Source organism: Geotrypetes seraphini, chromosome 8 (assembly GCF_902459505.1).
Source record: "Geotrypetes seraphini chromosome 8, aGeoSer1.1, whole genome shotgun sequence".
Lineage (NCBI taxonomy): Eukaryota > Metazoa > Chordata > Amphibia > Gymnophiona > Dermophiidae > Geotrypetes > Geotrypetes seraphini.
Genome location: NC_047091.1, coordinates 16138410 through 16163520, shown reverse-complemented (window position 1 = coordinate 16163520; position 25111 = coordinate 16138410). Strand labels below are relative to the sequence as shown.

Below are 25111 nucleotides of genomic sequence, written 5' to 3'. Positions count from 1 at the left end.
TTACTCACGTTTCTGAAGGACTCTTCTCAGCAGAACCATGGTCGTTCAACCTGCAGTTAATACGTTCGTATTAATGATTGACCGAGGCCGCCGTAGCCCCACCCCTATCCGCCATCTTAGATGGAGGGAATGTGATGAGAGCGCGGCAGCTTTCTAGAGGTTTTCCATTATTTCTTCCCTACTACTTGAGGTTGAAGGTCGGGACAGGCTGTGCATCTCGTAGTATGCCTCGCATTGCTCGAGTTTTCTCTCAAGTGAACCGTTCCCGACGGCAGCTAAATGGGGAGCGCTACCAAATCTAAGATGGCGGACGGGTTGAGAAAGCTGCTGGGATTAGTTAGAAATAAAACCGGCAGGTCTCAGGCCCCATATTCAGAAAATTCTGTATTATTAAGACAGCTCCACAGATGTTGCTGAAATGATTCATTAGCAGGATTAAAGTACAAACAAACTCGCAAGTTAATTATTGAGGGAACACCAATGATGACATTTTCGAGTTACTGGTGTTGATCCACGTTGTAGCTTGTTAGGGTTATTTGCTTTATGATGGTAGAATAGAACATATGTTGTTGCTGTGTTTCTTATATTTTTTTGCGTTATGTTATATGTGATATTATATCCCACCAAATCCTCCAGAGTGGAGTTTTGAGGCGGATTGATTCTGTCCTGCCGAAATTTGTCCAAACTTAACTGGCAGCAGGTGAAGAGGCAGACTTGGAAATCCCCAACCAGTTAAGGGGGGTGCCACCCAGAGGGGATTGAGGATCCTTTTAACAGGATACAATATTCCCAAACTAACCCACAGACACTTTAAAACATAAATATTTGTAGCTGTGAAATAGAAATATCAACACGCAGGCAGTACTTGGCCAAGTTATTCAGTCAAATATACCAGATTTTCGGGAACAAAAATCCAGACCCATGGCCATGCCCTGTTCTGCCCCCATCCCTGCCCCTTCGATCTGTTTGCTCGTTGGGACGGTGTCTGTGCATGCACAGATGCCATTTCGAAGTCGTCCATTACTAGCTTTTCAAAACCCAGACAAAGTACTGGGTTTTGAAAAGCTGTCTGGACGCCCGGACATGTCCGGTGAAATCTGGACACCTGGTAACCCTAAATATACCACTTTCAAAGTTTACTTACTGCCAGATTGCCTTTGCACTAATGGGAGGAAAATAAAATATTCAGAGGCATTGAAGGGACCTAACAGAAAGACCCAGCAATACCAGAGTAAGAATAAATTTCTTACCAGGCACCAATCTGAAACAGTTCAAGGTCTTCAGATTCCCATTAACCAATAAGAAAATAAGAATTGCCACTGTTGGGTCTGACCAGTGGGCCATCATGCCCAGCAGTCCGCTCACGCGGCGCCCTAGGTCAAAGACAAGTGCTCTAAATGAGCCCAGCCTCACCTGCGTACTTTCCAATAATCATAGATAGCAATGTGTGTTTTATTTTTGTCAATGTTGGAAGTCAGATAGCGAAAAATCAGGATACAAATTTTCACAATGTGTCATATATAGACGCTAGCCCTGTGGGTGCCCAAGCACCCCCTATATTTTTGGGACCACATGTGACCAGAGTAGGCCTGCGGTCTGGGCATCTCTCCCCCCTTCTTTCTTTCCCCTCATTTTCCCAGTCTCCTTTCAAAGTCAAATCTTTGCCGGAGGGGCCCCAGCGTGGCAGCCATTCTCACAAGCTGCTGGTGCCACCCCAAAGCTTTTCCTCTGCCATGACCTGCCCCCTGACACAACTTCCTGGTTTTTTTCAGCAATATCTGCCTACTACACCCAATAGATGGCAAGCTCCAATTTCTCTACAAGCCCTAGTAGTATGCTTCCTTACAGGCCTCAACAATCTCCGTCCACTGCAGAACCCATTCAATACCCTTACAGGACATCTGCAAGGCTGCAGCCTGATCTTCAGTTCACACCTTTACAGAGCATTTCTGTCTAGACCAGAGCACAGCACAGGATATTCATTTTGGTCAATCTGTCCTTGGGAACCTTTTTGCACCATAATTAATTTCCTCCACCCTCTTATGCTTGTGTCCAGAGAAAGCAAAGTTGCTTACCTTTAACATGGATTCTCCATAGACAGCAACATTGCTGCCCTCAAAAAACAGAAAACATCAGAATGAGAAGACAATTGCTGTCCAAGCCCCAGACCTCTAAAGGATGACAAGGCTGTAATCTGAAACTGCAAAGAGGACCAATCAAGGCCCCTCTCAAACCCATCCTGCAAAAAATCCAGGATGCGAGGTACAGACGTGTGAAGGGGGACCACTGCCTTCGCAGAACAGTGGTCCTCAAAGAGACGCTAGATGTGCACGTATGCACAGGAAGTCAAGAACCTCAGAGAACCTAAAAGAGTAGAGACCCCCATCTGAATAATCTTTCTTGCTTAAACGCTCCCTCTTAAGAGCAAAGCCATAAGACAAAAGGAACCCAAATCGAACATGGCAATGAAACCCTGAGTTAGAAGGGTGTCCGAAAGGGGCAGAGGAAGAGGCTTCGCAACAAAGAGACAAACTAGATCCCGTACCATGAGCACTGTGGCCAATCCTAAGCCATCAAGATCGTGTGACCTGTGTGACATGTCACCAGAGGAGACATACAGCAGCCCTTTTGTCGGTCAACACTGCACCAGAGAATCCAGCCCCTCAGCCTGAGAATCTTTGCGCCAACTGAAATCTCTGTTCCTTGGATTTGAAATGCGTGGCCATGCGATACATCATTGGCCGGCCCCACAACCGAACTATCACATCGAAGGCCTCCATCTCCAGACATTATTTGCTGGGATCCAGCACATGACTTAGGAAATCTGCTTTAACACTGTCCACTCCTGCTTTGTGGGACGCCGAGATGTTGAGTAGGTGTGTCTCTACCTACCAGCAGGCGGAGATAGAGAAACTGATTAACAGGTGGTCATATTGGTTGGCACTCCTCCTGTATCTCCAGTATTCTCTATCTCCCAGCAGGAAATGATCGCTAAACAACTAGCTCCTGAATTCTGGCTGTGACTGGAAAATTATTTTCTCCTGTTGAGGTTTCTCTTCAGTGAGCTGGCAATGCTATTTCTCCTGTTGAGATTTTCTCTTCAGTGAGACAGGGGTGTCCGGCTGAACGGTGCCGGCTTTAAGGGTTACACCTGGCCCCCCCCCAGGTCCCTGCCTTATCCTCCCTCCATTGCTAGAGGGTCTGACTGGGTCTCGATTTTTTCTTCTTTCCCCTCTGTTAAAAAAAACAAACCACAGTTGCTACATTCTGCTCTGTTAGTGCTACACATCCAGCTCTAACTGGCTTCAAGTTTCAAGTTTATTAGATTGTTTGATTAAACGCTTTTCCAATTTCAAAGCGTTTTACATAAATAAAATAGAGTTTAAAATGGACTCACTTATACAATTAATATTCTACTAAACGAACAGGGTTACATCATTAGACAAGAAGACAACTGATAACAATGGGAAGGTGGGGAGGAAATACAATATTTGTTAAGAGTACATAAAAGGGAAACATATTGGGGAGATAAGGGGAAAAAATGAGAGACCGAAAAAAGGTCAATAAGAATGAGTATTTATAATCTATATTTAAGGGGAAAAAATTAACTGGTATTATTGAAAGAGTAAACTGTCAATTAAAGGCTTCTTTAAAAAGAAGACACTTTAGGTTCTTTTTAAATATTTGTAAATCTTGTTCTAATCTTAAATACAAAGGAAGAGCGTTCCATAACATTGGTGCTGTAACGGAGAAAATTGAAGCACGGCGGGTTCCGATAACTTTTAAAGAGGGAACATTTAAAGTAAATTGTGAAGCTGATCTGAGAGCTCTGGACGAACTGTATGGAATCAAGAGCCTATCTATGAAGGCCGGAGTATTAGATTTTAGTGTCTTAAAGACTAAAAGAGCTATTTTGTAAGTAATCCTGTAAGATATAGGCAACCAATGAGCACTTTGTAGTAAGGGTGTGACATGATCAAATTTTTTTTGAGCCTGAAGCTTGTGAGTATGTCTGTGTTTTTACTGTTGTTTGAACTTCAGGTTCTGTTTGGGAGTCTTAGTACTGTGAGTTCGGTCAATATACGTTTAAGGAATGAATATTTTATTGAGACCAAGTTTTATGACTAGAAATCCGTTGAGGGAGCAGAGACTTTCCCACCCTTTGCATGCACGCGCTTGGTTTCCTTGTTAGTTACAGCGTGACAGTAGCGGTGCGATTTCATGCTTGCACTTGTACTCCTCGTTGAGTTTCAGTGCAGCAGTAATAATCCTGTTTATTCCAAGGCTCTCTTTCGTTGGTGTTTGTCACGGCCATGTACAGGTGCCGGTTTATAGCAGCGCACATGAGATGGGACATGTTTTTTCCGGCGCTGTGGGAAGCACTGCACCGTTCTTCTGGTTATTCCCCGAGTCTTTCTATGCATGCCGCGGCAGGGTAAATTTTGCAGGGCTTGAATCCAACTATGTTTCTAGGAGCGTTGATGCGGTCAGCGAGAATCAGGCGTGCGCTTGGGTCTCCGGCGACAGAGCTGCAGCGTTCCAGTATCTCATTGTCTCTCTTGGGGTCCCTGCAGATTGAGCCTTTGTCTGTTGGTAACTGTCCTTATTTGGGCCACTGCGCTGCATGTGTCTAGTAGTGGCATAGGATATATATGCCTAAATGTGGTACTAACAATTTCCAAGTTTAGGCTGTCTCTATGGGCATAATGACACTTCGCATCTTTCTGCGGCCTAGGACTCTCTTTCTCTGAGGGGGCCTGGACTTCAGATTTCCATGCTTATCACGCTAGTTTCTCCTGTCGCCATCTTCTCATTGCACATGCTAGATGGACCCCCGACCAGACAGGAAGGGCTGTACAGCTCCTAACCAGGAGCCAGTTACCTATCAAACGCGCGGAGGAGCATGCGCTGTGTGGCGGTTTGCCTCGTCCCTGAAGCTCTCATTAGCGATGTGAGCTTTGTCTGATACCTGTTAGGATGCTGTTGTTTTCCACGGGGCGGTAGAGGCACTACTCTACACTCTACACTTACGCCGACGATATCCTGGTCCTCATCGAGATCGACGCGAACCTCACCAATCTCGCAGCTAACATTTCTTCTTGCATAACCAAACTTCAATCCTGGGCTCACACTGTACAAATGAAATTGAACGAGTCCAAAACTAAACTACTTTGGCTCGGCCCTAAACTTGATCAATTACCCACTTCCATCCCACTGCCCACAGGCTCCTCTCTACAGCTGGAATTCTCTAGCAAAGTTCTGGGCATCACCATAGATTCATCATTATCCTTCAACGACCACCTCAACTCCCTGATAAAAAAATACTTTTGCAGCCTTCACATGCTGAGGAAAGTGAGATCTTGCTTCCACCAAAAACACTTTGCCGTCCTCGTACAATCCATTATCCTCTCCAGATTGGATTATTGCAATTCCATTTACCTAAGCTTAACAAAGAAAAGCCTCCACAGACTCCAACTAATCCAGAACACCGCGGCCAAACTTATCTTCTCAAAAAGTAAATTTGACCATGTCACACCGCTCCTATCCAAACTCCACTGGCTTCCCGTTATTTCCAGGGTCTACTTTAAATGTGCCTGCCTAACCTTCAAGATCCTCCACGGTATCCTTCCTCCTTTTATCCCTCTATCCTGGAATTCCTCAAATCCAACCTCCACTAGATCCACTCAAAAATTAAAACTATCCTACCCCTCCTTAAAAGGCATCTCCCTTGTTGGTAAACTTGGCTCTTCCCTCCCTTTCAGAATCACTCAGCTCTGGAACAGTCTCCCTTCCCCTCTCCGCAATTTGAGCCCCCTTCTACCATTCCGTAAGCATCTGAAGACCTGGCTCTTCTCCAGAACGTAACCCCGTCCCGCTCCTGGCACTCTCACACCAATCTCTCTTCTCTCATACTTATATAATTCCACTGGAGTTCCGTTCCTTCCCTAACCATGTAAACCGTGTCGAGCTCCATCTGCGGAGATGATGCGGTATATAAACCCAAGATTTAGATTAGATTAGATTAGGCAGCATCTTGATTGCGTCTAGTACGTATTCACTTTAAAGGACATACGTATTTCACTCACGTTGCATGGAGTTAGTACTGTTTTCATGGTTCCAGTATACTCCTCTTTACATTGCAAAACTTGTTTTCTCCTAGGAGAATTTCTTTCTTCTTACAGATCCTACAGTTCTCATCCTGCCGTTCCCTGACCTTCTGCACTTCATTCTGAGGGGATCTTGACTTCTTCCAGTGACTCTTCAGGCTTTCTCATGAGGGAGAAGATGCTATAATGTCAGGTCAGGTGGCTGTGAACTTTTTTCAGGATGCTTGCAACTTTGCATCCTCCTCAGGTTTCCAGTTAGTTCTTGGAGTCTCTATGTTTTGTGTTTTCCTTTTAAGTGTTACTGGTCCTCAGGGCAGTTCTTGAGGAACTAAGGGACATTGTTTCACTTACTGCATGGTGCCCAAGATGGGGGCATTGGGCAGGCTGGATCCCATTCTGATGAATTAGTTTCTCAGGGTTACACATTTCTGCAGAAAAACTGGGAGAATATTTACATTTTCACTATGAACTCCGAATTTGCACTAGGTTTGCTTGCCTCTCTTGGAGCAGCACTTTCGGTTTTGGCACATGCCATTTCGCCTACCCAAGGCTTCATGAACATTTTAGAAAATGTGGGCAGTGGTACTGTTTTGGCGCTACCAGGCGATTCACCTAATTTCTTCTTGACTGACTGCATGATTCAGACGTCTTCCAGTCGGGCCATTTGACTGACAAGAAAAGGGTGGTTTCTTTTCCTCAGTTCTTTGGACGTGAATCTTCGAATTGGCACAGAGCTCTTTTCTCCTGTACTATTTATAGGTATATCGGGGAGATGTTTTTATTCATATAGGAGAGAAACGTGTTTCTTCCCAGAGACTAGAGCGATGGGTCACAGTCTCAGGTTTGCATTCTTCTTTGGTCACCATGACCAAGAGTATGGGATTCTGTACAGGTTCTAGGATCCATGTTGCTGACTCCACTGGGAACTTCAGCTTGCTTTCCCATTATATCGCTACAGAAGTCGCTTTTGTTCCGGTGGTTCCTGGTATCTCAGGCTCCAATTATTTGGTAGGCTCCTCAAGCATCGCTCTGTATGATTTGGTGGCTCAGTGAGATTTCTCTTTTCAAAGGCATACCTCGGTCTTTGCTGGACTAGATCCTGGCCACCAATAATCACGGGCTGTCTGGTTGGGGGACTCGGTGCCTTCCATCCTCAGCTCCAGGAGTCTGGTCTTAAGAGACGACTCAGTACTTGTTTATTCTTCTACTCTGGACCATGGTCAGGCTACCGTTTCTGGAGCTTCAGACCATTCTTCCGGAATGACGCTGAAGGTCTTTTTCAGTCAGTATTATGATGGGGGTATTTCTCTACAGCCTGGGCAGTAGGTGATGTGCTCAGTTGGCAGGTAAAGTTGTGCTTCTAGTTCAATGGGTGGACCCCCATCTTCTTCTGTTGGCAGATCATTTTATGGGTCAAGAGTTTGGATAGACTTTCTCTCCACAAAATCTGTGCATGGCCCATTTATTGTATGTTACAGTGTACAGTGCTGTGTACGCTATAGAAAGTGTAAATGTTAGTACTAGTGAAATCTTCTACATCCTGGATATTGAGAATTTTGGCTCAGGCGTTTCAGCTCTTTTTATGGAAGTGAGATCTCCTGGAACTAGACCTCATGGCCTCGTCTCAAAATTCTAAGCTTCTTCGGCAGGCACAGGGAGTGGGAGTCAGAGGGGGTAGTAGCGTGGCTTCTTTCTTGCCTCTGGTTTCTCTTTTTTCAGTGTTTTCCCCTGGCTGATGATGGCTTGGATTTGCCATCTCACGCTCGCTTTCAGGGCAGTTTTTGTAGAATCTCTGGATTGGCTGCACCATCCTTGTTATAAGGATCTGATGAGTTTTTCGACAGCCAGACTGTTGAGTTTCCTGGTATCTCTGGATTTGTTCACCTAGGGTCGAATCAACATGGATATTCGTACTACTTTGGTATTGCGACCTAGCTTTTGAAAAGTCATGGCTGATGTGTAAGGGTTATGCGAAGCAGGTTGTTTCTTCTCTTATCAAGGCGATACAGACATCTTCACTTGTGGCTTCTGCTTCCTTTTGGAGGTTTTTCCTTTCTTGAGTACTTCTCAACATTTGTACCCTTAATGATTATATAAGAATGGGGAGGGGAGGGGAATGTATATGATATGGATTTAAGAAATGAAAAAAAGGGGGAGGGTTATATTTTATGTGATAAGATGAATTATTTGTAATCACAATTTTTCATGTGTTAATTGAAGTTTTATGTACAATTAAATTATTGTAAGAATGATTTATAAATAAAACATTAAAAAAAAAAACAAAAAAAAAAAACATTTGTACCCTTCCAAAGTTCTTTTTTAGCTTGTGACTGGGCATGTACAAAGGGGGGGGGGACTATAAATATGTGATGATGGTCTGAATAAACATTTCATCTTTCTTTGGCTATCTCTGTGTGTGTGTTTTCTGTCAACGGATGCATCTGTAGTCAGGACTGCAGAACGAGGCTAATGCAAATTGGGACCTATTCGTTTCAGCTATCATCTAACTAGTTAATACAGAGGTACCTTGGATTACGAGCATAATCCGTTCCAGGAGCATGCTCGTAATCCAAAATGCTCGTTTATCAAAGCGAGTTTCCCCATAGAAAATAATGGAAACTCGCTTTGATACGTTTCCCCCCCCCCCCCCCCGGCACATATCGTGCCGATGCCTAGAAGATCTTCCGCCTGCCTTGAGCATGCATCTGCGCAAGCTCAAGGACTTCTAATTCTCCCTCTCACCGAGAATCTCAGCGAGAGGGAGAATTAGAAGTCCTTGAGCATGCGCAGATGCATGCTCAAGGCAGACGGAAGATCTTCTAGGCACCGGCATGATCTGTGCCTGCGTGCCGGTGCCAGAGAGTGTGTGTGTGTGGAGGGGGGTGGGGGGGAAGGGAGGGGGGGTGCTCGTAAATCGAGTCAACACTCGGTTTGTGAGTCAAAAGTTTGCCGAGTGTTTTGCTCATCTTGCAAAACACTCGCAAACCGAGGTTTGACGTACTAATAAATGTTAAAGTTTTATTTTCAAAACAGTTTTATTGAAATACTCAGTCACAGGTTGCACATGTATGAACAATTACATATATAATACATTTAAAAGAACTAGCCTTAGAACACCTGTGCTTTGCCTAACAAAAAACTACCTATGACTACTAACTGTAGCATTAAAAAAAAAAAAAAGAGTCATAAAACATTTTGAAGGAATGCTGATCATCCAGCGAGTTGGTGACAATTAGGAAACATGTTGTGCAGTAGAAAAACAGAGCTTCAGCGTATATGGATATGGACCATCTGTGTGAGGAAAAAAAAAAAAAAAGTGGTTAACTGATTCAGGATTACACCTAATTACTGTAACTGATTATACAACATAAGAAAATTATTATTATTATATGCCCTTTCTTTTAAAGATATTGCCATAAATGATTAACATAGCTGCCACAGAATATACTGCATTGTTTCCAGTTAAACTAGATAAGACCTTTACTTATAAGTAGACTTACTTGGATTTTTCATCTGGAAATGATTCAGTAAGCTCAAGGTCTCTAAAGCATCATTTTTTGATTCCCATTCCAATAACCCAGAGGAGCTTCTTTCACCTAGAGAACGTGACAATGGAACATGAAAATAAATCAGACAGCCTTGCGGTTTTAGAATTCAACTCTTTCTACGTTATCTTCCTTATGATCTATCAGACTGCATCCTTACCAAAATTCCAGGTCCAAAAAGGCAGAGTAGAAAGCTCAGCTTAAGAAGGAACAACTAATCATTCTACAAGTTATGACAGGGGTCTCCAAAGTCCCTCCTCGAGGGCCGAATCCAGTCAGGTGTTTGGGATTTCCCCAATGAATATGCATGAGATCTATGTGCATGTACTGCTTTCAATGCATATTCATTGGGGAAATCCCGAAAACCTGACTGGATTCGGCCCTCGAGGAGGGACTTTGGAGACCCCTGAGTTATGAGGTTTGGATATCAAGCTGTTCTCAAATAGCAATGTGTTGCTTAAAAACTGACAAGTATGCCACTTACTTTTCCCTGAAAACACCTTCACAGAAGTTGGCTTCTTCAAACCCAGTTCTTCACATATCTATTGTGTAAACAAACAAAGTGAAATGTCAGAATGACTCAAAGAACTCTAAAACGTATTTTGCCTACAGCAGGAATGGCATAAAATTCAGTTAAGATGACGACATGCCTGTGATAACTATTTCTCCGGAGACAAGTAGGGGATATGCAGGCACACTTGTTGGTGAAGTCCTTAGACAGATCCTGTGTCAATATTCTTCCCTAGCTACAGTTAGCTTTTGTCTTACCGGGTATGTATAGGGAGTCTTGCCAGTTGTAGCTCTCCCCTCACACCTCAATAGAAAAAAAAAAAATTCCATTTTACCAAATCAAGAAAAGGTTTTTCCCTCTTAAAAAAAAAAAAAAAAAAAAAGAAAAAGAGAGCGAGAGAAGAAAGATCAACAGGGAAACTGGACAGGTTTGCTGTCACTAGAAGCTCTTTAGAGACTTCAAAAAACAAACGGAAATACCTTCACAACAGCATCTCTTTGGAAAGCCTTTAACTGAAGCAGGCATCTTTCAGGACCACCGTGGAATCGCTTCAGCATCGGAGACAAGCACCGAAATGGAGAAATTAAGTTCTTACCTGCTAATTTTCTCTCTTTTAGTCCCTCCAGACCAGTACAGAAACTGATGGGTTATAGCTTACCTTGACCAGCAGGTGGAGACTGAGATACAAACTTTTGGCTGTAGTACAAGTGGACTGTGCAGTCCCAAGTACAATCAGCCAACTAAAACTAATAAATAACAACTATAAGAGAATATGGCACAGTGGTTAAAGCTACAGCCTCAGCACCTTAAGGTCATGGGTTCAAACCCACGCTGCTCCCTGTGACCTTGGGCAAGTTTCTTACTCCCCCTAATGCCCCAGGTACATTCGATAGATTGTGAAGGCACTGGGAGAATGGTATAGAAAATTGAATACATAAATAGCAACTTCACTTCCAGAAAAATAGTAAAGAACAGAGAAATACTATTGGATATTGATTAGAATAAGAACTTTCAAAAACATCCCCACAGCTCACCAACTATGCCAGATGAACCAAACGCCGCTGTTCTTTCAATCTCCCCCGACAAAGACACTGAGAAAAAAATATTCTGCATGCAACTCAAAAAAAAAAGGCAGGGTCTAATTTCTCCTTTATTGTCCCTCCAGACTGACACAAAATTGATGGGACGTACCAAAGCAGTTCCCATCAAAGGGCCACCATAAAAACACACTCACTGAACACCGCGTCCCGACACACCTGAACGTCCACACTGTAGTGTCGCACAAAAGAATGGAGAGAAGACCAAGCTGCAGCTGTACAGATATCCAGCGGAGATACAAAAGAGAGCTCATGAAACTGCCTGAGCTTTGAGAAATTCCAGAACAGGCTTCTTCTGAAGAAGATATGCCAAAGCGATAGTCTCCTTGATCCATCATATAATGGTAGCCTTAGAAGCACCGTCCCCCTTATGAGGAACCGCTAAGAGGACAAAAAGATGATCCAATTTCCGGAACTCCTGGGTCCGCTGAACTTAAGAGCAAAGGACCCTACCGACATCCAACTTGCGGAACTGTCTCTGTTTCAAAGAACTCACCTGACTACCCAAGACTGGGAAGACCACAGACTGTGGCATTAAAAGGAAAAATTATTTTTGGCAGAAAAGAAGGAACTGGCCGCGGCATGACCCACTCCCTAGAGAACTCCAGGAAGGGAGGCCTACACGAAAAGTAATGGCCACCAGGAAGACTGCCTTAAGAGTAAGGTCCTTCAACATGCAGGAGCCAAGAGGCTCAAAAGAAGGGTGCACGAGCACAGAAAGAACCAGATTGAGCTCCTAGGCTGGAACCGAAGGCCATACAGGAGGATGGAGCAAATTTGCCGTCCTCAAAAAACGAATCACATCTGGAGTTGAGGCCAAACACAGACTGCAACAAAGCGTGAAATGTAGACAAAGCCACCAAGATGAACCCGAAGGGAGGACTAGGCAAGGCCCCTGTCCAGACCAGCCTGCAAGAATTCTAAGATGTGAGGCAAAGACGCGCAAAGGGAAACCACACCACACATGGAACACTATTCGAAGAGATGCCAAACTCGCACATAAGCCCTAGAAGTGGAAAGTCTCTGGGAACCCAAGAGGGTGGAAATCACTTTTACTCGGGCATTCCCTTTCAAGAGTCAAGCCGTAAGACAAGAGAGACCTGGATCGAACATTGGAATGGGGCCCTGCATCAGAAGATTGGCTGAGAGGGGGCAGCATTAGAGGATCTGCCACGAGAAGACAAACCAGATCTGTGTACCACGGGCGCTTGGGACAGTCGGAGCCACCAGGATCACGCAGCCGAAACAACAAGCAATGCGAAGAATGACACTGCCCACCATCGGCCATGGAGGAAAAACATACGGGAGGCCGTTCATCGGCCAAGGCTGCACCACAGCCCCTTGGCCTGGAAATCTTTGCGCCGACTGAAGAACCTTGGCGCTTTGGCACCAACACTCGTGGCCATCAGGTCCATGACCGGATGGCCCCATGCCTGTACAATCAACTCGAAGGCTGTGGAACCGAGATACCACTTGCCAGGATCCAGCACATGACTGATGAAGTCCATGATGTCCAGATGAATCTCTGCCCAAGCCATGAGCAGAGAAGCCTCCTGCACCACCAGACGACCCTTAGCTCCCCCCTGACAATTGACATAAGCCATTGTTGTGGCACTGTCCAAGAGAACTCACACTGTTTTGCCCTTCAGCAACGTATGGTATGCCAGCAACGCCAACTGGATGGCGCCGGTTTCCAGAACATTGATCGACCAGGAGCACTTTTTCAGCTGGAGGGACGATAAAGCCAACACACTTACCCTCTCCATTACGATTTTAAGATTTTTCAGGTAGACAAAACTGACTGAGAAGGGGATGAGCCTTGGAAGGCAGGAGTCCCTGCACAAGCCAAAAGCTTACTGTACCTATGGGAGAGCAGACACACAGGATTAGCCTAAGGACTTCACTACTAATAAGTGTGACTGCATTCCCCTGCAGACAACACTTTACAGGTAAGCAACTTCACTATTTGAAACAAAACACCTAGTATACTACTGAAGTACCAATTATAAATCACTGCAACAAGCAAAGTTAGTCTTGCACCCCTTTACCTACATATAAACCCCACATCAATTTATTCACTGACCTCATAGAAGTTATCTTCTGTCACTTCTGGAGGAGCATTAAAGAAATGAAGGATGTTGCTGGGATGTTGGATTCTGTTCTTTGCAGCTTGCTCCGGAGAAGAGAATCTATTGTTGCGTGAACCACTGAAGTCCTTGAAACTGCATGAACCATCTTCCAGCCCATATGACTGACCAGGCATGATTGCTTGCTGCTTGGATACACTAACAGAAAACAAACCCCGCAAAATACTATTATGTCTGCCACCCACTATTCCTTACATCAAATGTGACAGTCACAAACTTCAGTGGGCACTTGTTTTGCCCCTTTTTAGGCCATGTTAAGTCTTCTATACTTCTGGCTCTAAAACCAACTCTGATTTGCTATACATTGGAACCTTGGTTTACGAGCATAATTCGTTCCAGAAGCATGCTCGTAAACCAAAGTACTCGTATATCAAAGCAAGTTTCCCCATAGGAACTAAAGGAAACTCGCCTGATAGGTTCCCACCCACCCCCACCCCGTGAGGCCAGCGGCGCTGTTCCCCCCCCCCCGCGTGAACTTCAACCTTACCCCCATCTGGCACCGGCATGCAGCCCACAGGACATGCCGCTGAAAGAAGTTCCTGCCGTTTACTGGGCCTTGAGCATCTGTTGTTCGGGGGGGGGGGGGAGGGAGGGTTGCTCGCAAATCGAGTCAACACTCGGTTTGCGAGACAAGATTTGCAAGAATGTTTTGCTCATCTTGCAAAACACTCGCAAACCGAGGTTTGACTGTATTTGCTTTTAACTTAATGGAAACTAGGTAAGGACCGAGTAATACTATGAAGAGTACATACCATACATTCAGCTTCTGGCCAAACATGAAGCTGTTGTTCAAATTGGTAAGGGCACGATCCACAGCATAACCATCTGCCATTTCTACCATAGCAGCACCAGGTTTGCTCTTCATGAATTTAACCTGCCAAAAGTGATCACCCTACTTGTCAATTCCAAGCTTAATTATGTATTGAACATATTGATCAGCATCAGAGCCACTCTTGAGATATTTCCATCCCTTTGCTAATTTATAACTAATAGAAACCTGTATAGTCTTTGGATTTCTAGCATATGAGTATAGAACAAAGTAACAGAAATTCAGAAAAAACAAACTAAACCAGCAACAAATACTGCCACTACACTATTCCCCAAAGTACGGGGGAATAAAATATAAAGAGACAATACTTTTAAAATAGAGCACTTTGGCCACATGTCTGCTTCAAGTATAAGCTCCTTACAAAAGTCCAGCTTTAATTCATTCTAGTTTACTATATATGTTTCATCATGTAATCATGTGCCTACACCAAGACAATTTACAACCACCCCACCTCCTTTTACTCACCTTCTCAACATTTCCGTACAGACAAAATACATTAAAAACTCGATCACAATTCATTTTGGACTGATCTAAGCCATACACCATTAATACAGGGCTGTCAGCATGAGGTCCATACTCTGGTGGTGGTGGAGGAGGGGGATGTCCATACTGAGGTGCGTAACGGTTAGGACCCCTGCGGGGTCCTCCAACAGGAGGACCCATCCTTCTTCCCTCGTAGTGGGGGGGAGGTGGACCATATCCCTCATCATAATGGCCATATCCACCATGTGGTCCCCCTGGGAAGAAAAGATTTAGCACACATTTAAAAGTAGTGCAAACAAATAATCTTGTACCTTTTACAGATCAGAGAGCATCGATACGCTTCTAAAGCAGCAATTTCTTGACTGATGTTTAACAGCCTCTCTCTTCTTTTCTACTCTCCCAGCTACAAATGTGTGACCAATCATTGGAAAAACATTCATGGAGGTATATTTAGCATGCTTCTTCACTACACAATGCTCCTCTATCATTCTTTGCTGTAAATTCTATTAAGAAAAATACATTGATGTGAAAAGGTTTTTCCTTCTCTCCTGATTTCCCCTTACAATGGTTAGAGATAATTTTATTGGTATCAATTGATAACATTTATATGATATTTTTTGATTAAAATATTTGTGGGAAGGGTGGCAGGGGAGGATATAAATGTATGTTTTTAAGATGATGTTAAAAGAAATACAAGTAATGTTTACAAGGTTTAAATGATGTAATATTGTATTGTATTCTTGATGTAAGATGGAAAAATGAATAAAGAATTTGAAAAATGTAGTTAGTATCAAAATGCCAAGGTTATATAAAGAGCGTAAAATATTTGTGGATACCTGGAAAACTTTAAGGTATATAAGTAATCTAACTCCTATTCCAATAAATAAATCAACAACTCAAACGATTTGGTTAAATCCCAAGATCAAATTGGCGGTTTTAAAATCATCTGGAAGCATTGGATGTTGGCAGGAATCCGTACTTTGGAGGATGTAATAAATAATGGTAAACTGCTGGAGTTTTCACATTTGCAACATAAATTTAGTCTTAATAAGTTGCAATATTTTAGATGATTGCAATTGAAGCAGGCCATTCAGGTAGGGTTCCCTGAATGGAAAAATCTTATTAATTATCATAGTCTGGAATTCTTATGCTTTCAGATGGATTCTATGGATCATAGAGCCGCACAGTGGTATAAATTAATATCTGGATTAAACTAAACTAAACTAAACTAAGCCTTAAGTTTATATACAGCATCATCTCCACAGAAGTGGAGCTCGACACGGTTTACAAAGTTTAAAAATATAGGAAGAGAGAGGAGAAAGATTTACAAGAGCGTGTTAATAGAGGAGGATGTGGACGGGAAAGAGATGTTAGATGTAAATAAAAAGCCAAAAAATGGTCTTAGAGACATTTGGAGCATTGAGGTTCCTTCGAGGTAGTGTGAGTGTGCTTCGACTTAGTAGTCTTGGACACTTTAATCACCACAGGTGGAACCCACTGCTGAGCTATCTGACCTGAGAAAACAGGGAAGATACAGCAGATGACGTTGAAGCAAGAGCCGTTGCAAACGAAGGTTTGATGAGGCTCGAGGTGGAAGCAGTAGGCGCAGAAGGAGCCTCGATGGAAGTCGAGGCCGAAGACGCGTTTGAAGTCGAGAGATCAGTAGGAGATTCCATCTCGAAAAGCTTGTCCACCAGAATGCAACGACACTTGAAAGCACGAGGCTGAAGTGTTTGGCAAGGCAGGCACAATCTAGGATGATGTTTTGGCCCAAGGCACTTGAGGAAGCGTCTGTGAGGGTCCATGAGAGATCGTGCGCTGACACTTGCTACACCTCTTAAAGCCTGTAGCAGGCCAGGACATAGGCAGAAAAATAGCCGCCGCAAAGTCGAAGCTCGCGCGCTGCAGCCGAGTGGCCTGTCCCGGAAGACGACAAATTTTTTTTTTTTTTTACTAAAATAAAAGATAATAAAACAGAAATTCGTTAAGAAAAAAACACCAACTGCAGTTGAGAGCAGGCAAAAAGTGAACGAAGTTAAACGCAGAGAGTCAAAGACGGATTTCTCGGCTCTGTGGAAAACTGAGAACAGATGAGACGTGCCCTGTGCTGGGCGGGAAGGCATTCGCGCATGCGTGGTGCGGGCGTCTCGAAACTTCGAGTTTCTTCAAGCAAGTCTGCTTGTGAGGCGTCCGCATCTGGGCTCCATCAGATGATGTCACCCATATGTGAGAATACCTGCCTTCTTGTCCTGGGATAATCACTTTATCTGAATAACCTCTTACCTAGTTGCGCCCGTTCAAGAGCCAAGCCGTAAGAAAAAAAAGGGGACCTGGATCGAACATCGGAATGGGACCCTTGAGTCAGAAGGTTGGTTGAGAGAAGCAGTGGCAGAGGATCCGCTACCGCAGTGGTTCCCAAACCTGTCTTGGGGGACCACCAGGCCATTCTGGTTTTCAGGCTAGCCCTAATGAATATTCATGAGAGAGATTTACATATAATGGAAGTGATAGGCATGCAAATTTGCTCCATGCATATTCATTAGGGATCTCTTGAAAACCTGACTGGCTGGGGGTCCCCCAGGACAGGTTTGGGAACCACTGCGCTACATGATCCATATACCATGGATGCCTTGTCCAGTCTGGGGCCACCAGGATCACGAAGCCGGGATTTCGAACAACGCTAAGAACTCTGTCCACTTATGGCCAGAGGAAACATATACAGACGATCTTCCATCGGCCATGGCTGCACCAGACCATCCAGCCCCTTGGCCTGACCATCTATACCAGGGGTGTCAAAGTCCCTCCTCGAGGGCCGGAATCCAGTCGGGTTTTCAGGATTTCCCCAATGAATATGCATTGAAAGCAGTGCATGCACATAGATCTCATGCAGATTCCTTGGGGAAATCCTGAAAACCCGACTGGATTCCGGCCCTCGAGGACCGACTTTGACACCTGTGATCTATACCAGTGATTCCCAACCCTGTCCTGGAGGAACACCAGGACAATCGGGTTTTCAGGCTAGCCCTAATGAATATGCATGAGAGAGATTTGCATATGATGGAAGTGATAGGCATGCAAATTTGCTTCATGCATATTCATTAGGGCTAGCCTGAAAACCCAATTGGCCTGGTGTTCCTCCAGGACAGGGTTGGGAACCACTGATCTATACGATGACTGAAGAAGCATGGTGTTTTGGCGTTGACATTCGTGGCTATCAGGTCCATGAGGGGCAGACCCTAAGTCTGCACTATTAGCTGGAAGACCGCAGGACACAGAAACCATTCTCTGGTATCCAGCACGTGACAGCCAAGGAAATCCACTTGAACATTTTCAACTCCCGCTATGTAAGAAGCCGAAATGTCCAGAAGATGAGACTCTGCCTGGAACCATGAGCAGAGCCGCCTCCTGTGCCACCAGACAACTCTTGATGCCTAGCCATGGCATTATCTGAGAGAACCCGGACCAAATTGCCTGTCAATAAGGACTGGAAGGCTAACAACGCCAGACGAATGGCTCTGGTCTCCAGAACATTTATTGGCCAGGACTTCTCCGGAGACCAACTGCCCTGAGCAGAGTGACCTAGACACTGAGGAGACTGGCTGAGGAGACTGGCGTCCGTGAGAAGCACCACCCCCTGTACCAGATTGGAGGACTGAAACTACTAACGAAGACTGCAGAGAGCCAAAACTCAAAGAGGAACAGGACAATCCAGACTGTCTCTGGGGCAACCACCTCCGAAGCAAAGCATACTGAAGCGGACGCATGTGGGCCCGAGCCCACCTCACCACATCTAGGGAAGCCACCATCAATCCCAGACCTGGAGAAAATCCTGCGCCCGAAGACACCGGGACGCCAAGAGGCGGCGAATCTGAGACTACAATTTGCATACCCTGGCCTCTGGAAGACCTTCCCCAAGGAGGTGTCAAAACGAACCCCAAGATACTCCAGGTGCTGGGAGGGGGGTCAACCGGCTCTTGGAGAGGTCGACAACCCATCCCAATGACTGCAGGAACTCCACCACCTTAGCCGTGACTTAGGTGCTCTCCTGGACTTTGCTCGAATCAACCAGTTGTCCAGATAGGGATGAACTAGAATGCCCTCCTTGCGTAAAGCCGCCACAACCACAAGAACCTTGATGAACATCCTTGGAGCCGTGGCCAGACCAAATGGAAGCGAACAAAACTGATAGTGCCGACCCAAGATCTCAAAGTGAAGAAGTGCTGATGGGAGGCCCGGACTGGAACATGCAAGTAGGCCTCCGTCAGATCGAGAGAAGTCAGATACTCCCCCGACTGAACTGCCAGAACAGACTGCGTCTTCATATGAAAAGATGAACTCAGAGCTCTGTTCAACCCTTTCAAATCTAAGATAGGTCAAAAGGTCCCCTCTTTCTTGGGCACCACAAAATAAAACGAGTACCTGCCGGTGCAACACTCCTGAAGGGGTACTGAAACAACTGCTTTGAGATCTAGCAATCTTTGAAGGGTCTGGCAAAAAGCTTGCTTCTTCCACGCCACCTGACAAGGAGAAGCGAGAAAATGATCTGGCAAGGAGCGGGCAAACTCCAGAGCATAACCATCCTGAATCGCCTCCAGTGATTTCTGCCCACTTTGGATAGAACTCTCACAGATGAAGGGACGCTGGCAAGGAGTCATTGGGCAGGATGGGCAGCGGGGGAATTCCCAGCTCCCTGGCGGGCCCCCCCAAAAGACTGCATGCGCTGAAATATATGGCCACGGGAGGAACCAGAGGCCGGAAAGGAAGTGGCCCCTCGACCAGTGTGGAACCGGCCAAAAGTACGCAAACACCCCAGATAGTAGGGATGGGAGGGAGGCGGTTAAATTTTATGATTTAAGATTGAATATGATAGAAATTCAAGTGATGTATTCAATTTCAAATGCCATTTATTGATACACTTGTTAGATGTAAAATGAATAAAATATATTTTTTTTAAAAAAAGGTTATGGTGGTGGTCGTGGCGGCCTTGTGTAGAGGGCATTCTGGTGCATCCTACCTGGACGACTGGTTGTTTCAGGAGGCACAGTCTGGATCTCCCTGTTACTCTGTGAGGCTTGGCGCGCTGAAGTCTTCATTGGTGGTTCCAGACCTCCCATCTTGTTCAAGGGATGAGTCTGGATCAACCACAGTTGAGTGCTTCTCATGGATGCCAGTCTCCTCGGTTTGGGAGCTCAGTGTCTAGGTCACTCTGCTCAGGACAATTGGTCCCCAGAGAAGTCCTGGGTCAATAGAGACCAGAGCCATTCATCTGGCGTTGTAAGCCTTCCAGTCCTTATTGACGAGCAAGTTGGTCCAGGTTCTCTCGGATAATGCCACAGCAGTGGCCTATATTAATCATCAGGGGGGCACCAAAAGTTGTCTGGTGGCACAGGAGGTGGCTCTGCTCATGGTTCCGGGCAGTCATCTGCTGGACATTTTTGGCTTGACTATTGTGTGGACGTTCAGGCGTGTCGGGACGCGGTGTTTGGTGAGCATGTTCTGGTGTCAGCCCTTGATGGGGACTGCTTTGGTATGTCCTACTTGTAAGATATCTATACCGGTCTGGAGAGTTGCTAAAGGAGAAATTAGGTTCTTACCTGCTAATTTACTTTCTTTCAGCTTCTCCAGATTGGTATAGGACCCCACCCTGCCTATTGTGTTATTGTGGCTGTTGCGTATGCAGATTTTGTTTTTTCTGCTGGTTCTAGTATTTTTTTAGGGCTGGGGAGAATTGAAGAACAGTGGCTTTGGCTCGGCTAGTATAGCTGGCGAACTGTGGAGACATTTTCTTGCTGGGATCGCTCCTTTTGCATTTTCCAACAGCATTTGGGTATATTAGTTGTTACTCCTGTTCGGAGTCTTCTTAATTTCTGTTTCAAGTTTTTAGTTCTGCTTGGCTATTTGGCAGACTGATAGGAATAGGGAAGGGCACCTATTTTGTACTATTCCACAGTTTTATTTCAGTCTTCACCTAAGGTCATGATGAGATAATTTACCCGCTTGTAAAGCAATGTTACTTACCGTAACAGTTGTTATCCAGGGACAGCAGGCAGCTATTCTCACTAGTGGGTGATGTCATCCGACAGAGCCCCGATACGGACATCTTGCAAGCATGTCTTGCTTGAAGAAACTCAGAAGTTTCGAGATGCCCGCACCGCGCATGCGCCAGTGCTTTCCCGCCCGATGCTCTGGGCGTGTCTCCTCAGTTCAGGTAGCTAGCAGAGAAGCCAACCCAGGGGAGGTGGGTGGGACGTGAGAATAGCTGCCTGCTGTCCCTGGATAACAACTGTTACGGTAAGTAACATTGCTTTATCCCAGGACAAGCACTAGTCACTAGTGGGTGACCTCCAAGCTAACCTCAATGGGATGGAGGGAGAGTTGGCAACTTAGGAGAACAAATTTTGTAACACAGTTTGGCCAAACTGCCCATCCCGTCTGGAGAAAGTATCCAGACAATAATGAGAGGTGAACGTATGAACCGAGGACCAAGTGGCAGCCCTACAAATCTCCTCAATCGGTGTCGATCTGAGGAAGGCTACAGAGGCTGCCATTGCTCTGACCTTATGGGCTGTGACCTTACAGGGAAGGGGTAATCCAGCCTGGGCATAGCAGAAAGAGATACAAGCCGCCATCCAGTTGGAGATGGTGCGCTTCGATACAGGTCGTCCCAACTTGTTTGGATCAAAGGAGACGAAAAGTTGAGGAGCAGTTCTGTGTGGTTTGGTGCGATCCAAGTAGAAAGCCAAAGCACGTTTACAGTCCAGAGTGTGAAGAGCTGATTCTCCAGGATGAGAATGAGGCTTTGGAAAGAACACTGGAAGCACAATGGATTGGTTGAGGTGAAATTCAGAGACCACTTTAGGCAGGAATTTCGGGTGAGTGCGGAGGACCACCTTGTCATGATGGAATACTGTGAAAGGTGGGTCCGCCACCAAGGCCTGAAGGCTCACTGACCCTGCGAGCAGATGTGAGGGCCACCAGAAAAACCACTTTCCAAGTGAGAAACTTTAGTGGAGCCTTGCTCAGAGGCTCAAAAGGAGGTTTCATAAGCTAAGAAAGGACAACATTTAGATCCCAAACCACTGGAGGCGGTTTGAGAGGAGGATTGACATGAAAAAGTCCTTTCATAAATCTGGAAACCACAGGATGAGAAGGGAGAGGTTTCCCTTGTAGAGGCTGATGGAAAGCCGCAATAGCACTCAGGTGGACTCGTATAGATGTCGACTTGAGACCAGACTGAGACAGATGTAAAAGATAGTCCAAAACAGAGGATAGGGAGGCTCGCTGAGGCTCCTTAGAATTGGAAATACACCATGAAGAAAATCTAGTCCATTTTTGGGAGTAGCATTGACGAGTAGCAGGCTTCCTGGAAGCCTCCAAGACATCCCTCACTGCCTGGGAAAACTGGTGCGGAGTTACGTTGAGAGGAACCAAGCTGTCAGGTGGAGAGACTGCAGGTTGGGATGAAGCAGAGACCCCTGATGCTGAGTAAGCAGTGAAGGAAACACTGGAAGTAGGTACGGTTCCCTGCTGCTGAGTTGAAGTAGAAGGGAGAACCAAGGTTGCCTGGGCCACCGAGGAGCTATCAGAATCATGGTGGCATGGTCGGACTTCAGCTTGACCAGAGTCTTTTGAATGAGAGGGAATGGCGGAAACGCATACAGAAAGCGATTCCCCCAATCCAGCAGAAAAGCATCTGCCTCGAGGCGATGAGGAGCGTAGATCCTGGAGCAAAACTGAGGCAGCTTGAAATTGTGGGGAGCCGCAAAGAGGTCTATCTGAGGCGTTCCCCACTGAGCAAAGATCTGATGAAGGGGCTTGGAGTGGAGTGTCCATTCGTGAGGCTGGAGAAGACGACTCTGTTTGTCCGCCAAGACATTGTCCTTCCCCTGAATGTAGACAGCTTTGAGGAAGGTGTTGTGGCGAACCGCCCAATCCCAGACTCTGAGAGCTTCCTGGCAGAGGGAGGCCGAACCCGTGCCCCCTTGCTTGTTGACATAATACATGGCGACCTGATTGTCGGTGCGAATGAGGACCACCATGTCGTGAAGCAGATGTTGAAAAGCTTGAAGAGCATTGAAGATGGCTCTGAGCTCCAAAAGATTGATTTGATGGAGTCGGTCCGCACAGGTCTAGAATCCCTGAGTGCGAAGCCCATCCAGATGAGCCCCCCAGGCATAGGTCGAGGAATCGGTAGTGAGAACCTTCTGATGAGGAGGAGTGTGAAACAGCAAACCTCTGGATAGATTCGAAGAGGTCATCCACCAAAGTAGAGACTGCCGAAGAGCAGGAGTGACTATGATGTGTCGAGTCAACGGGTCTGACACTCGAGTCCATTGAGAAGCTAGGGTCCACTGAGGAATTCTGCTCCGAGGAGACGGATGAAGGCTCCGGCGCCGAAGCCGGTGTGAACGACGCCGGTTTCAGGAGGCCCGAAGCAGCCAGGGAGGCAGAGGGCTTCGCAGAAGGAGTCGAAGCACCTGTCTATGTCGAAGCTGCAGGATCCGATGAAGCTTCCATCTTGAACATGGACTCCCACAGCAGACAGCGACGCTTAAACGCTCTCGCCGTCAGAGTGGAGCAAGGCCGGCACGATTTCGGGAAGTGATCCGGTCCCAGGCACTGTAAGCAGCGTCGATGAGGGTCCGTGAGCGAAATCGCGCGCTGGCACTTGCTACACTTTTTAAAACCGGTGATCGGCCGGGACATAGGCCGGAAAAGCTCCGCCGCAAGGTCGAAGGCGCGGGGCCCCAGCCACGCGGCCGACCCAGTATCGGAAGGAAAATTTTTTTTTTTTTTTTTTGAAATCAAGAAATCAAAGAAAGAAATAAATGCACAGGAGAGCCAAAAGAACTCAACCCGCGGCAAAAAAGAAGGCAAAAAAAGAAATTCAATGGGCGCAAATTGAAGATAGACTTCTCAGCTCCGCGGAAGAAAAAGAACTGAGGAGACACGCCCGGAGCATCGGGCAGGAAGGCACTGGCGCATGCGCAGTGCGGGCATCTCGAAACTTCTGAGTTTCTTCAAGCAAGACATGCTTGCAAGATGTCCGTATCGGGGCTCTGTCGGATGACATCACCCACTAGTGAGAATACCTGCCTGCTTGTCCTGGGATAAGATACCTATACCGGTCTGGACAGGCTAAAAGAAAGTAAATTAGCAGATAAGAACCTAATTTCTCCTTTTTAATCCACAAACTAGCATCTTGACTATATCCAAATACAGGCTTCGCTCCCTCATCTAAATTCAATATAGTTACAAGCACTTTTCCCTACTGTTTTATACTTCTTGGATACCTACAATCTGAACTACAAAATCTTCAAACTCCTTTCATTTTAACACTCCTTTTCAACACCCTGTCAGATATTGCATGGTGCTTTATGAATACAGCTTGGTAGAAAAAACACAAAAAACCCCAAGTGTCAAATATTGAGCATTCAAGCCTTTACCATATTCCACAGGATGGTCTCCAAGAAGAGGAGGCTGTCTTTGACGCTTATTTGGGTTATTACCAGGATCACCTAAAAGGAAGGACAGTGAAAATTTAAGCAAATTAAATATTCAAGTGTCGCACTATTAAGGATCAAACTCAAAGCTAGCTAAGCCTCATCTGTGATGTCTCCTCTCTCTAGCTACTGTCTCTGGTTTTTTTTTTTTTTTTTTGTTTCACCATGAAGAATACAAAACTGTAAAACCTATTCTTAAACTGTGAGCCCAATTCCATTTCTATTCGTTTCACTAACATTTATCAGGACATTTCTGATTAGTGACTATCCTACTGATTGCTTAATCACCATACTTCCCCTCACTGCCTGGGGCTACCAACCTGTGCAACTGAAATCTCAATACTCTGTCTCTTTACATTTTATTACTAACTTCAAGCCTGGTAAACGTAAAGCTTATCCCAAAACACCATCACAACCTTTCGTGGAACCCCTGCAAAATATTATGCAAAGAAAATAGACAAATTATCATTCCACCAGATACGATAGCTGTAAAATGCCCATTCTTCCCACAGCTGGTTGTAACAATGATGGCAGAAAAAAAAGCGATAGTAAACAACTCCCCACCCAAAACAGGAGAAAAAAGGAAGGCGAATGTGCAGTATTTGCATGAAAACATAGCAAAACAGCAAAGAAAATCTAGGTAAAAAAATGTTTCATTTTGTACAAGCCAAAACATTCACACTCATTCAAGATTACATGTTTCATACAGTATGTACTTAAAATCACAAAGATTCAAAAAGGCTACTTACAGTAGAAGTACAGAGTACAATGCTCCAGTTTCACATAAAAATCTGTATTTCTCTTACCATTGGACACTTCAACAGTGAGTTAGCACAGTTCTGAAAGATGGCGTCCCATCAAATATACACTGCGACCCTGCATTACATGG

At 45.4% G+C, this 25111-nt stretch overlaps 2 protein-coding genes across 3 annotated transcripts in view; both read right to left on the bottom strand.

Moving 5' to 3' along the window:
• The window catches only part of ECH1 (enoyl-CoA hydratase 1), a 48041-nt gene extending 47748 nt beyond the window's left edge, over positions 1–293 (bottom strand). The window contains exon 1 of the mRNA XM_033957474.1: positions 9–293. Within this exon, the coding sequence (XP_033813365.1) occupies positions 9–39 (31 nt within the window). The 5' untranslated portion in view covers positions 40–293. The remainder of the gene's footprint in view (positions 1–8) is intronic.
• Positions 294–9123: 8830 nt separating this feature from the next.
• The window catches only part of HNRNPL (heterogeneous nuclear ribonucleoprotein L), a 42233-nt gene continuing 26245 nt past the window's right edge, over positions 9124–25111 (bottom strand). For both annotated transcript variants that reach the window (XM_033954976.1, XM_033954977.1), the window contains 7 exons: positions 24166–24237; positions 14702–14973; positions 14160–14281; positions 13344–13545; positions 10137–10194; positions 9608–9703; positions 9124–9398 (listed from right to left, as the gene is read on the bottom strand). In XM_033954976.1, the coding sequence (XP_033810867.1) occupies positions 9340–9398; positions 9608–9703; positions 10137–10194; positions 13344–13545; positions 14160–14281; positions 14702–14973; positions 24166–24237 (881 nt within the window). In that variant the 3' untranslated portion in view covers positions 9124–9339. The remainder of the gene's footprint in view (positions 9399–9607; positions 9704–10136; positions 10195–13343; positions 13546–14159; positions 14282–14701; positions 14974–24165; positions 24238–25111) is intronic.